General features: G+C 34.4%; 2 protein-coding genes across 5 annotated transcripts; one reads left to right on the top strand and one right to left on the bottom strand.

Moving 5' to 3' along the window:
• The first annotated feature begins 1,292 nt into the window (after positions 1-1,292).
• On the top strand, positions 1,293-7,062 carry LOC140860651 (uncharacterized). Of its 2 annotated transcripts, none has more exons than XM_073263655.1 (14): positions 1,293-1,514; positions 1,794-1,859; positions 1,965-1,992; positions 2,962-3,101; positions 3,437-3,538; positions 3,824-3,895; positions 3,993-4,102; positions 4,227-4,293; positions 4,819-4,911; positions 5,202-5,266; positions 5,383-5,395; positions 5,500-5,580; positions 5,691-5,799; positions 6,509-7,062. In XM_073263655.1, exons 1-14 carry the CDS (start codon positions 1,395-1,397, stop codon positions 6,607-6,609), a joined length of 1,167 nt encoding a protein of 388 aa, XP_073119756.1. In that variant the 5' UTR covers positions 1,293-1,394; the 3' UTR covers positions 6,610-7,062. The 2 variants fall into 2 exon arrangements, with proteins under 2 accessions (XP_073119756.1, XP_073119755.1); XM_073263654.1 differs by having other exon boundaries at positions 1,294-1,514; positions 4,227-4,308; positions 6,509-7,061.
• Positions 7,063-7,197: 135 nt separating this feature from the next.
• Positions 7,198-9,686, bottom strand: LOC140860652 (F-box protein FBW2). 3 transcript variants are annotated; one of them, XM_073263657.1, is made up of 4 exons: positions 9,492-9,686; positions 9,326-9,372; positions 8,295-8,636; positions 7,198-7,993 (listed from the first exon to the last, which is right to left on the bottom strand). In XM_073263657.1, exons 3-4 carry the CDS (start codon positions 8,600-8,602, stop codon positions 7,342-7,344), a joined length of 960 nt encoding a protein of 319 aa, XP_073119758.1. In that variant the 5' UTR covers positions 8,603-8,636; positions 9,326-9,372; positions 9,492-9,686; the 3' UTR covers positions 7,198-7,341. The 3 variants fall into 3 exon arrangements, with proteins under 3 accessions (XP_073119758.1, XP_073119757.1, XP_073119759.1); XM_073263656.1 differs by lacking the exon at positions 9,326-9,372 and having other exon boundaries at positions 9,492-9,685; XM_073263658.1 differs by lacking the exons at positions 9,326-9,372; positions 9,492-9,686 and adding an exon at positions 8,733-9,305.
• Positions 9,687-10,813: the final 1,127 nt, after the last annotated feature.

Raw genomic sequence — 10,813 nt, 5'->3', positions numbered from 1 at the left:
AAAGTTCGAAATGTGTATATATTTATTATATTATTATATTATATTAATTAAATATTAATGCTCGCGAATTATCGAACAGAATAATTTTGGCTCGAGCTCGGCTCGAAAAAAAGTTTGAATATGTTCGAATTCGGCTCGAGTTCGATAAACTCGAATACGAATCAAATATTTATCGAGCGGGCTTATAAAGCTTACGAACAAGTTCAGTTCGTTTGCACCCCTAATCCATAGGGGTATGAGTTGAAGCCGGTGGTTTCAGTTTGCCACGGTTTTTTTGAGACGGGTGTTACTGAGTAGTTGTTCAAGGAGCTGGTGACTCCCTGTTCGGATTTGAGTGCAAGAGGTAGAGGTGATTAGTTTTAGACAAAAGAGTGCCCTGGCCAGAACTCCATTGTAGGAAAGCTTCAATTTCTTGAATGCTACAGGCGAGAAAGATGTTGGGATTTACAACCTGATGCATGGTATGAATTGATTTTCAGTTAATTACGGTTTACATCGTTTTCTAAAATAATCAAACTGAAAGAAAATTGGTTTGGTTTGAAGTTTCAAAATAAAATTAGTAATCGGATGTACGCGTTACGTGTTTGTATAATATATTTTTTTTTAATGAAAAACAAAAATAATAAATAAATAATGAAATTAAAAATGCAAAAATGAAGTTTTCGTATATAAATATGTACCAAATGACAAAAACAAAAGTAAATGTGATATTTTCGTAATTAAATAGTTATCATCTAGAAAAAGTATTGGGCATATCAATGTACCAAAGTTTCATTCATGTTTAATATGATATGTTAAATTAAATTATGATAATTTTGACTGATAAATGACGGACCATGACAATAAAAAATCTCAAACTTATTAATATAGTATAGTATAGATAAATACCAAATCCGTTATTAATATAGTTGTACTATAATTTGATCGTTAGTTATTTAACTCCGTTAATAATATTTAACATTATTTCCTGTTTAAAGCGAAAGGTTAAACATTGATTGATTACTCGTTTTTGTTTTATTAACTAGAGACCTACCAAAAAAAAAATTGTTATGTAATCAATATTGTGTTCAAGTATATTAATTTATGAGCCAAAAAGTTATTACAAAGTTACAACATTATCAATTTATCATTATGATTAACTTTCTTTATATCATAAAATTTTGATTTATCTTAAAAAGCTAAAATACAAAACTTTTCTATGTCAACGACAAAAAATTTAATATTATAACATTTATCATGTGCAAATAAAAATATAAAATAACAAAAAAAGATCTTATTATAATCTTAAATTTTAAGGTTGTTCATGGTTTATCCCAATCTAAATACGGAATTAGAGCATAAAACGAAGTTGGAATGAAATAAACCTTCTTGTATTACAATTACAAGAATCAACAATGGAAGGGCTGGAAAAGCTGGAGAAAGTGCAGAAGGCCATACATTTGCTGCGATCGATTGGGATCTCCGATGCGGACCCCGCCCCCCTCCGATTCCTCGCTGATTTTGCGCTCCTTCTTGTAATCACCCTTAATCGTAGAAAGCATTTTGAATTCATATGTTTACCGACTGTACGCCATTATTCCGAATCAAGTTAAAGATTTTGTTTTTCTTGTTCATTTGTTCCTCTGCGTCTTTGATGAATTTTCATATGAAAGGCGGGATACTGGGATTTTGATTATATTGTGGTGTTTTTTTTCCTGTCAAGTTTTGTTTATAAGTTGAGCATTTTTAGTTTATTTGTATGATTTTGTTTATTGCTCTCTCCATCTCTTTGATTTGGTTCCAATCTGCTGAAGTTGGAAAATTATGGTGGACTGGACGTTACCTCCAAGTGCCAGTTGATTTCTGAGAACTTGTCAAAGGTTTGCAAATTGTTGTTCATTCTTCTTTTTTTTCCTAGCAATTCACGAGGTGGGGAAAGTGACGTTTTTCTTCCTTTTCTTTTTATTGTTATTCTTTTATCCCAGATATCTGCTGCATTATCTGGAGGAGAAGGTACCTTGCATGTATTCTCTGGAACCACTGATTTTCATTGTTTTCCTGCTGTCAAGTGAATTGCATGTTTTCTGTTTCTCTAGTTGCTCATATACTGATTTTGATTCTTGTTGTGGATGCAAAGTGTTCTTGGATTGGATTACATGAGTGCCCATGATTAATGATGTGAAGTGCATATGGAATCACATTCACATAATTAAGTGTTTTGTCATATTTTACATGTGAAATTACTGCATACATGATACATGGCAAATCCATATTATCAGTTGTCCTACAAAGTTAAAGAATTGGTTTGGTACTTGATGAATTACCTTTTTTACAAAGGCTTAAGTTTCTTCAACAAAACTTGCTCATGATATCTTTTAGTTGCAATATTGAGCTGATAGATTTAATGTTCAAATTGTATGTTAGGATTTTACTCATGGTTTTAATGATTTGATCTTTTTAAGTCTGTTATTTTCATAATTGTTATCTTGCGTTCGAATTCACAAATAACTTCTAACAATCCTCTTCATTAAATGAGAAATGGTTTATGCTACTTCTTATGAAAACTAAACCTCCCCGACCACTGAATGGAGCAGGTGACATCTGACTAGTTAATAACTGGAAATTCTGATGAAGCTTTGATTCCTTGTGCCGTCCTTGTGTTATTGCCACCACCTGCTCATTCTGGTTGGGGCAAATTCATAAATTAATGTTTTCCTCTGCTTCCCCTGTGGAAGTTTTAGAATCACGTGATAGACTAACTGGTTCTCCATAAATTCATTATTGATCTTTTTTATAAAAAAAAAAGAAAGCCTTTGGAGCATAAAACGTTGGCATGCAATCTGAATCGTTATCTAAGTCATTTTCGTTGCCTGGTTATGTGCAGATTTCAGATGTTGAGTTACTTGGAGATGGATTATTCTAAGATTAGAAACATATTTTACAATTTTGAGTCAATGTTCTTCTAACATTGAAGTTTTTCAGGTGGCCGCCAAATTGAGAATGCTGTACGATTTTATCATGATGATAAAACAAATCAGTGCTCCTTGTTGAGCGCCTATGATGATGTTGCTATGATTGGGCTGGATGCAATGAAACGTTCAAATTCTTCTCTAGAAGATTTTGTGAGTAACTATTTTGAATAATCTGGGTGATTGATGTTTCTTGTCCCAGCCTTGTTCTTCTGTGGAAATTTTTGTTGGTTATCTTTTCTTAACTAAGTTGCAATTCTCATTGTTTGGCCATTTTGTTGTGCTGTTAGAACAATGATCTAGATGTAAGCAAAATGCAGGTGTCAAAATTTTGATAAATATTATTATTTATGCTCTCCTTTGTACTCATAGATGGATATAGGATCTTATGATCAAATTCATTATAATTTATATATAAATCTATGTCGCTAAACCTATGTCCAGGAAAATTACTGCAGCGTTCATGTTTAATTGTTTAAAGTCAACAGTGCAGGTCATATTTTATGTTTCACGCAATGGAAGCAAATGAGCCGCAATCAATATTCAAATACTTACCTTTTCTTTCATTCACAGAAAGTTATATTTATCAGGTGAGTTATCCAGTTTGTCGGTTAGCCTGTATTACTGACAAACAAGACTCTAGGTAATTTTTATTAAATAGGTAATTTGTATGACATCAGCAAGTCCTTCTGTGATGGAGGATTAGTTATGGTCTTTTATTTCATTCTGGTGTCCAAATTTTCGAACTGTATTTGTGATACAGATGGATGGTTAAAACTTGTATAACATCAGTAATTCCTTCTGTGATGGAGGATAAGTTATGGTCTTTTATTTCATTTTGGTGTCCTAATTTTCTAATGGTATTTGTGATACAGTTGGATGGTTTAAATGAGAAATTGCTGCTGTTGTCAAATCACGAAGTTCCAATAACGGGCACAGATTTTGAGGTGAGTGCTTGCTAGAGCTTGAAAGAATATTGTGTAGAACTATCTTAAGCTCCAAATCAGTACTTCTTGACCTGACCACTTGTTTGTTGAAGTTTAGGAACTTTGTCAAAACCTGGATGGTGAGAAATCTATAATAAGAAGGTTTCATAAGGAACCTTTTAGACCACTCTGTCTTGTACTCGAACGGCATAAGCTTTTGACAAAAAGGTTCAGCATTTCTCTTGTCATCTAGTTTCATTTTTTCGTTTTTATTTTCTCTTTAAGTGGAACATTTAGCTTTTGAAGCGAGTCATCTGAATCTGCATTGTAATTTTCTCCATGTATAATCAAGAATTAATGAAGAGTTGAGGTGCGGAGAAGAATATTGGGCTCTTGAAAGAAAGCTTTGTGGTGCCCTGGTGAGCAACAAGAAAGTATGTCTGACGTTATTTGTTACGGGACAAATACTTATAAGCCCATGTACTGATAATAGAAGCCCAACAATACAAGCCCAACAAGATAGGGTAGTTTGTTATGCATGTGCAGGGTATAAAAGGGAGGATGAGAGATGTAGTGAGGCAGAATGTTGGTTGTTACGTGAGTCTAGCATTGCTAGGGCAAGAGGGATCTTCTTTCCCTCTTGAGTGGAGTAGTAGGAGAGTCATTTCTCTTTGTTCCTTTCTTATTCTGCAAGTTTTCTGGAATTAAGATAATTGTTAAATTGTTATCTTCATTATACCGTGTATTTGTGAGATAGAACTCTTGGGGTTCTATCATTATTTCTTCCTTTTGCAAAACAAATTCATCAGCAAAAGTAGATTGTGTATTGAAGTGTGTAGATTGGACGTCTCCAACAGAATATTTATGTTCAAAATTAGTTATGTTCAACTTGTGTGAGTGTTATACTGTTGTATATGGTTCTGACTGGACATAATTTTTTACAGATATGTATTGAAGACGTCACTAGAGCAATCCATCTAAAATCCTTCGATTATCGAGTGCTGAACCTTCTATTGTATCAGTTAAGAGGGGCAATGGTATCTCGATTTCACTACTGCAAGTGCCTATTTGCAATCAAATTGTTATTTGGCTATACGACAATTTTCCTGCTATTTTCTGCTATGCTATCTTCTGAACATGCGCTTGCAAACTAGGCCTTCCGATTTACCTGAATTTAGTAGAAACCATGGAAAACACAAGATTTTTAGTAAATCATATATTATTTGGTGACATTGCTGCGCAAACCGAGTCTATTCTTTGAACACTTTGATTCTACCTCTTTCGAACCTCGTGTGATTCACTAGGATTTTTCTTTGAAGCTTTGTAGGTAAATGAAGCACATATGGAATTTCTTTCAGTTTCCGAATTGCTTGTGGAGATATCAGATGACCTGTAAGTGATTTCTTCCTAGCTACGTTATTTTATATCTAAGATAATGTCTGTGATTTAATTATGCATGTGGGAAGCATAAATTTCCTTTTTCATGATGGATAAGAAAACTGCCGCAGGTTTGATTATGAGGTGAGTCCAGCTTTCTGTTTTGCTTATCTGGCCTTTCCTTTTCTTGTTTTCACCATGAAAATTGTGTCTCTAAAAGGTAGTATATCCATTTGTTTTCTGTATAGGATGATGTAGCCGAGAATAATTTCAACATTCTGCGAATGTATGTCAGATATTATGGGGCTTCTGCTGCACCAATCAAGCTGGTGAGTGCTATTAATTTGCTTATCTATTCGATGTCATGATGTTGACATTGAGTTTTTCTTATCTTGATAAACGATTGATATAAACATTGTGCTAAAAGAAATTTCCATAGGCAAAATTTGTAACGGAGGTAGAAGAGAAATATGATCAGTTGTTAAAAGCATTGGGTTCTGAACTGTGCATGAAGTACCAGAAAAGATGCGAAGAAGCTACCAAAGAAGGTATAAGCTAAAGACCCACTGAACTTGGTTTCAACCTTTTGATTTTGCCTACCAAGCTCCATTGTATAAATTACACATCATTAAGTGAAATTCAGAAATTGAAGGTTTTTCATCCTTCAAGGGGTGTAGAACTTTCTATTCTACGGTAACTGGTTTCACTGTTCATTCCAGCAGTGAATGATCAGAATATTTCTGTGTTTTGTATGCACCATATCACATTTTGTCCATGATAGACCCCAAGAGTTCTATCTCACAAATACACGGTATAATGAAGATAACAATTTAACAATTATCTTAATTCCAGAAAACTTGCAGAATAAGAAAGGAACAAAGAGAAATGACTATCCTACTACTCCACTCAAGAGGGAAAGAAGATCCCTCTTGCCCTAGCAATGCTAGACTCACGTAACAACCAACATTCTGCCTCACTACATCTCTCATCCTCCCTTTTATACCCTGCACATGCATAACAAACTACCCTATCTTGTTGGGCTTGTATTGTTGGGCTTCTATTATCAGTACATGGGCTTATAAGTATTTGTCCCGTAACAGTCCACCATTTCGATGTTGAGACAAATTGATTCTTCCAGAAATGTAGGAAACAAAGTTGCAACACCACCTCAAGCATGGGTGAAAGCATTTCCCCAAGTCCAATTCCATCCGACGTTTTTCCCTGCAATCTTACGCTGTATTCGTTTCAATTCTTCAGGTGGGAAGACTTGTGGTCCTCCTCTTGGAACATGGCATATACCACCAGTGATTGAAGATGAGGCTCGGTATCGAACTGCAATTTCTACCTGTACTCCATAAGTTGCACTTCATTTCTGGAATGAAAGTTGGTGTGATTCTATCTTTTCGGCAACGGTTGAAGAGTCTAGTGCACTCAATCTGATTTGGTTCCCACAAATCGGATATGGTTTGGTTGCTGAGTTGTACCAAACATTGGTCCTTTATGGATGGTTTGAAATTATAGACATAACCGCAAGCTGACATCTTTTGTGATGGCAAACAGTAACATCAAGAAAAGATGGCGTAATGTAAGAAAGATTAGTATGATTTGAGGTGGATTTTTATTAGTTCTAGCCAACCAGACGGGACTTGAGTTGAGGTATTTGATTCTACAAGGAGTCATTTTGAGAAGGATTCTTCGTTATTTCGACGAAAATGGTGATTTTGTATGGCGAAACGAACTTCGAGTAGCAAAACATACTCCTTTGCAGATTGTATCTCAAATTCCTTCAAAACGGAAGGTTTTGTAATAAAACTTCGAGAAAAAATCATCAAAAATATTATCTACTTCGGTTTAATTCAAGGTAGGTTTTAGAAAGTGCAAAAGATGAGAAAAAGTTGAGGTCAATTATTAAAGATTACAAGCTTTAAAGATAAAAGGCAAGAAGTTATGAACCATAATTTATTCCATTATAGCAAATCATTAGCAAGTATATAGTAGCATTCACAACATACAAGTCAAATCCCATACATATATCTTGAAAAGCTAGCCATACGCACATGATATACTTAGTACTTCATAACCACAATACCTTAAGGAGATTGAGGCCAATCATATCCTGCATCTACAGCATTAACATCATCATAAAACCACATTTCAACATCATCGATCGGGTTTTCGTCTTCCGAAAAATCATCCAACATCTCCGCATAATCGTCGTCCATATCTCCAGCCACAAAATCCCATGCCAAATAACCGGACGAGCCCGAGTAGTCAGAGCAATTATCCCACCCATTCATATCGTAACAGTCTACTACAAGGGGTCCGACCACCTTAAGTTTAGGAAATTTTTTCACAAACTTCTCTTCCAAATTTACATTCCAGCACCCCCGGACGTCGAGTAACTCAAGATTCTTGCAGTTCTTGATAACCTCGATTACACTGGATGTATCGACGAGCAAGTAGGCAATCTCGAGATTCTTGAGTCTTGGCATTGTGGACGCGATGGCAAGGGCTTCGTCATCTTGTGAAAGCTTGTCGATCACCTCCAATGGGTGCATTATTCTCCGCAAACTAGTAAGAAATTTACAGTGCTTCCCTATCGCTTCGAGGGCTCGAGCTCCAATGTTGATGCAGTAGCTCAAATCTAAAACCGTGATAAGTGATAACTTTGCGGCAGCTTTCTCCATTATTGTGTTGTTTATTTCACATCTTGGCAATCGTAAAGTTCCGAGAGCTTGTGCACTTGAAACCAAGATGAATCAATTAGGAATAATTCACATGAAAGAAATTGGAACACTAACAATTAGTACTCGCACACCAAAGTCTATCCCTTTTGAGAAACTTAACTCCAAACCTAAAAAACACTGACACCATTGACACATATAAATACCAATCAAGCATTACTACAGGTATATTATTTCTGCCAATATATATATGTGGCAAGAAGAGCCCCTAGGTTCTCATAATTCTAAACAAAATGGAAACTAGAAACAAGAGAAATGGAAAGTGGTGATCAGAATCATATTTAAAACGCGACACTTACTGATTTGCTATGAACAAGATGCTTTGATCACTGGCAAGACCAGAAATGCTAAGTTTTCGGAGGGAACCACCGCTTCTAGTGATCAACATTCGAAGCATTCTGTCAACAATTTCGGTCTTAGAATTTCTGCTCCATTCCTCAATGTCTATCTCTTGCCAACAATAAGGCCCCGACACTGCTCTTCTCCATGACTTGCAAACCCTCGGTGCCACCGTAAGCACCTCGTGAAGTGAAAGATTCTTGAATATCAGACCAAGTGCATCGGGTATTAATTCATCCCATTTTCGGAAATCAGCTTCCTCGTCCATTTATCTTCAATTTTAACGTCACCAAGTAAATAACCTAATAAGAATAATTGGATATCAAAACTCTATTCAGCAACATCGAGAAATGTTGTACAAGCGAACTGTTAAGATTCAATGAAAATGCACTTTGAACCTTGAAAGGAAGTATCTTTAACTCCAAACATAAAGCTCAGGTTGCAGGACACATAACCCTTAAATAAATTTCCTCCATTATCCCCCGACACTAGTACAACAAAAGCATTACACCATTTTCAAAAGAAACAGTCTCCAATTTTTATTTTTATCTTTTAAAAAATGACTTTGGATCATGAAAGTTGAAACCTTTAAATTTCTCCAGGAACAAAAAAAAAAGTTGAAAAGCAGAACGACAAAATCAATGGTGAAAAGGCATAGAAAGTGGGAGAAAATTATAAAACACACATTTGTCTAGACCACATCGAAAGAAACCCACCAATTTGCAACAAATCCAAGCATTGGCACCCATTTCTTTGCAATTTTTAAACACAGAAAAGTTACCCAAATCGGAAATGGACAAGATTTACAGCACGATTAAGCTAAAAACGGCAAAATAAAACTGGCCTACGTTATATACCGCACTGAGAACCAAGAAATGTTTAGATCAACAAAGCTAGATGGCAAAAACACAGCTACCATCCAACTCACAGAACGAATAGAAGCTAAAAATCCCAACTTTCTTCTTCCACGCAAATGACAAATGAAATTTACCTCAGCAAACGCAAAAGGACAACCAAGAAACCAATTTGAAGAGGCAGCTAACACAAATTAACAGAACACATTAGATTTACATGCAGCGCAAACAAAATTATCAAAGAAAAAATGTCTCATTACACCAAAAACAACGAAAAAAAGCGGACATGAGAGAGAACATTACCTTATCTTCTTTCCTCGTACACTTGGATCTACGAAAACGCGGCGTGTTATCCGCCTGAAATGAAGGGTCCTCAATAATTCTCTCCCTTCCCTCTCGGAGATGGAGAGAATAAGTGAAAAAGTAAAAAAGCTACAGAAGAAAACAAGAAGAGAAGCGAAAGCAATATCGTATCCTGTGTCTGTATGTGGTGAACAGATGAAAGATTTCAAGATTCTTTTCCTTTTTCATTTTCATTTTCATTTTTTTTTTGCCCCGTATATAAATAAATAAATAAAACAATTTAATTTAATTTAATTTTTTATTGAAAAGAAAAACATAAAAGCCACATTTGTTTTAAAATAAAAAAAAATTCAGACATAAAAACCACATAATAATGGATTGAATTGATTGCTGCTAAAAATTTTAATCGGTACACGTTTCGCCATCAGCCTTTTGTGATGAAATCTCTACTCTACGCCTGTTACAATAAATGTAAATGTGAATATATATATATATATATATAAATAATTTTTTGTTTGACGGTCTCAAAAAAAACGGATATTGATGACTAATAATTTCAATATATATATATATATATAATTTTTTGTTTGACGTCTCACGAAAAAAAGGGATATTGATGACTAATAATTTCAATATATGGATCTATCTATATACTTTGTGCTTGTGAAAAAGCCAAGTGAACAATATAATATACTCATCCAGCATTTTCCGGCGCTAACACATACAAAAGGTAAGAAACTAAATTACATAAAAACCAGGAAGAAATAATCAACATCTTTGTGAATTTGAAAATATGAATTGTATCCCCCACTTTCTCTAACAAGATCAACTGATGTTGTATTTGGATGTGTTTAGATTTATGCTAACATATATTAAATTTTATTTGTCTAAGACAAAATAAAGAAGTTGACAGAATCAAACCGTCTTTTAAACAACTAAAACCCGTGTTAAAAATAGGTATTTTTCTCAAACAAAATTGATCGTTTGAGCGACCTATAAATGTTCCAAGTGCTGAAAATGTTTGATTAGATGAATTGAATATGTTTGCGTGTCAATTGAAGGGCATGCCAAATACCTGTGTGTACAGATGAATGCATAAATGATGTAATAAATCGAATTGAGAGCAAAATACAAAATAAACACGAGAATTTGTTCATGAAAATTCTCGACTCACTTTTCCAACCGTCTTATTACATAATCTTATTTTGTTTTTCACATAAATTAAGAAAAAATTATTGAAAAAACAAATTTTATATAAACTTCTTATTTTATTCCTATTTAACATATTAAAAAATTATTGCACAATTTTCAAAGTGTAGTTA

This window comes from Henckelia pumila, chromosome 4 (assembly GCF_033568475.1).
Source record: "Henckelia pumila isolate YLH828 chromosome 4, ASM3356847v2, whole genome shotgun sequence".
Classification (NCBI taxonomy): domain Eukaryota; kingdom Viridiplantae; phylum Streptophyta; class Magnoliopsida; order Lamiales; family Gesneriaceae; genus Henckelia; species Henckelia pumila.
The sequence above is the reverse complement of the archived record's forward strand: the minus strand, read 5'-3'. Positions and strand labels throughout refer to the sequence as shown.

Excerpts from the sequence above, each read along its gene's own strand:
- LOC140860651 (XM_073263654.1), top strand. The coding sequence starts at position 1,395 with ATGGAAGGGCTGGAAAAGCTGGAGAAAGTGCAGAAGGCCATACATTTG. Across the intron at positions 3,896-3,992 it reads TAACGGGCACAGATTTTGAG|GAACTTTGTCAAAACCTGGA; the intron begins GTGAGTGCTTGC and ends GTTGAAGTTTAG. Across the intron at positions 4,309-4,818 it reads CCCTGGTGAGCAACAAGAAA|ATATGTATTGAAGACGTCAC; the intron begins GTATGTCTGACG and ends AATTTTTTACAG.
- LOC140860652 (XM_073263657.1), bottom strand. The coding sequence starts at position 8,602 with ATGGACGAGGAAGCTGATTTCCGAAAATGGGATGAATTAATACCCGAT. Across the intron at positions 7,994-8,294 it reads ATCTTGTTCATAGCAAATCA|TGCACAAGCTCTCGGAACTT; the intron begins GTAAGTGTCGCG and ends CTTGGTTTCAAG.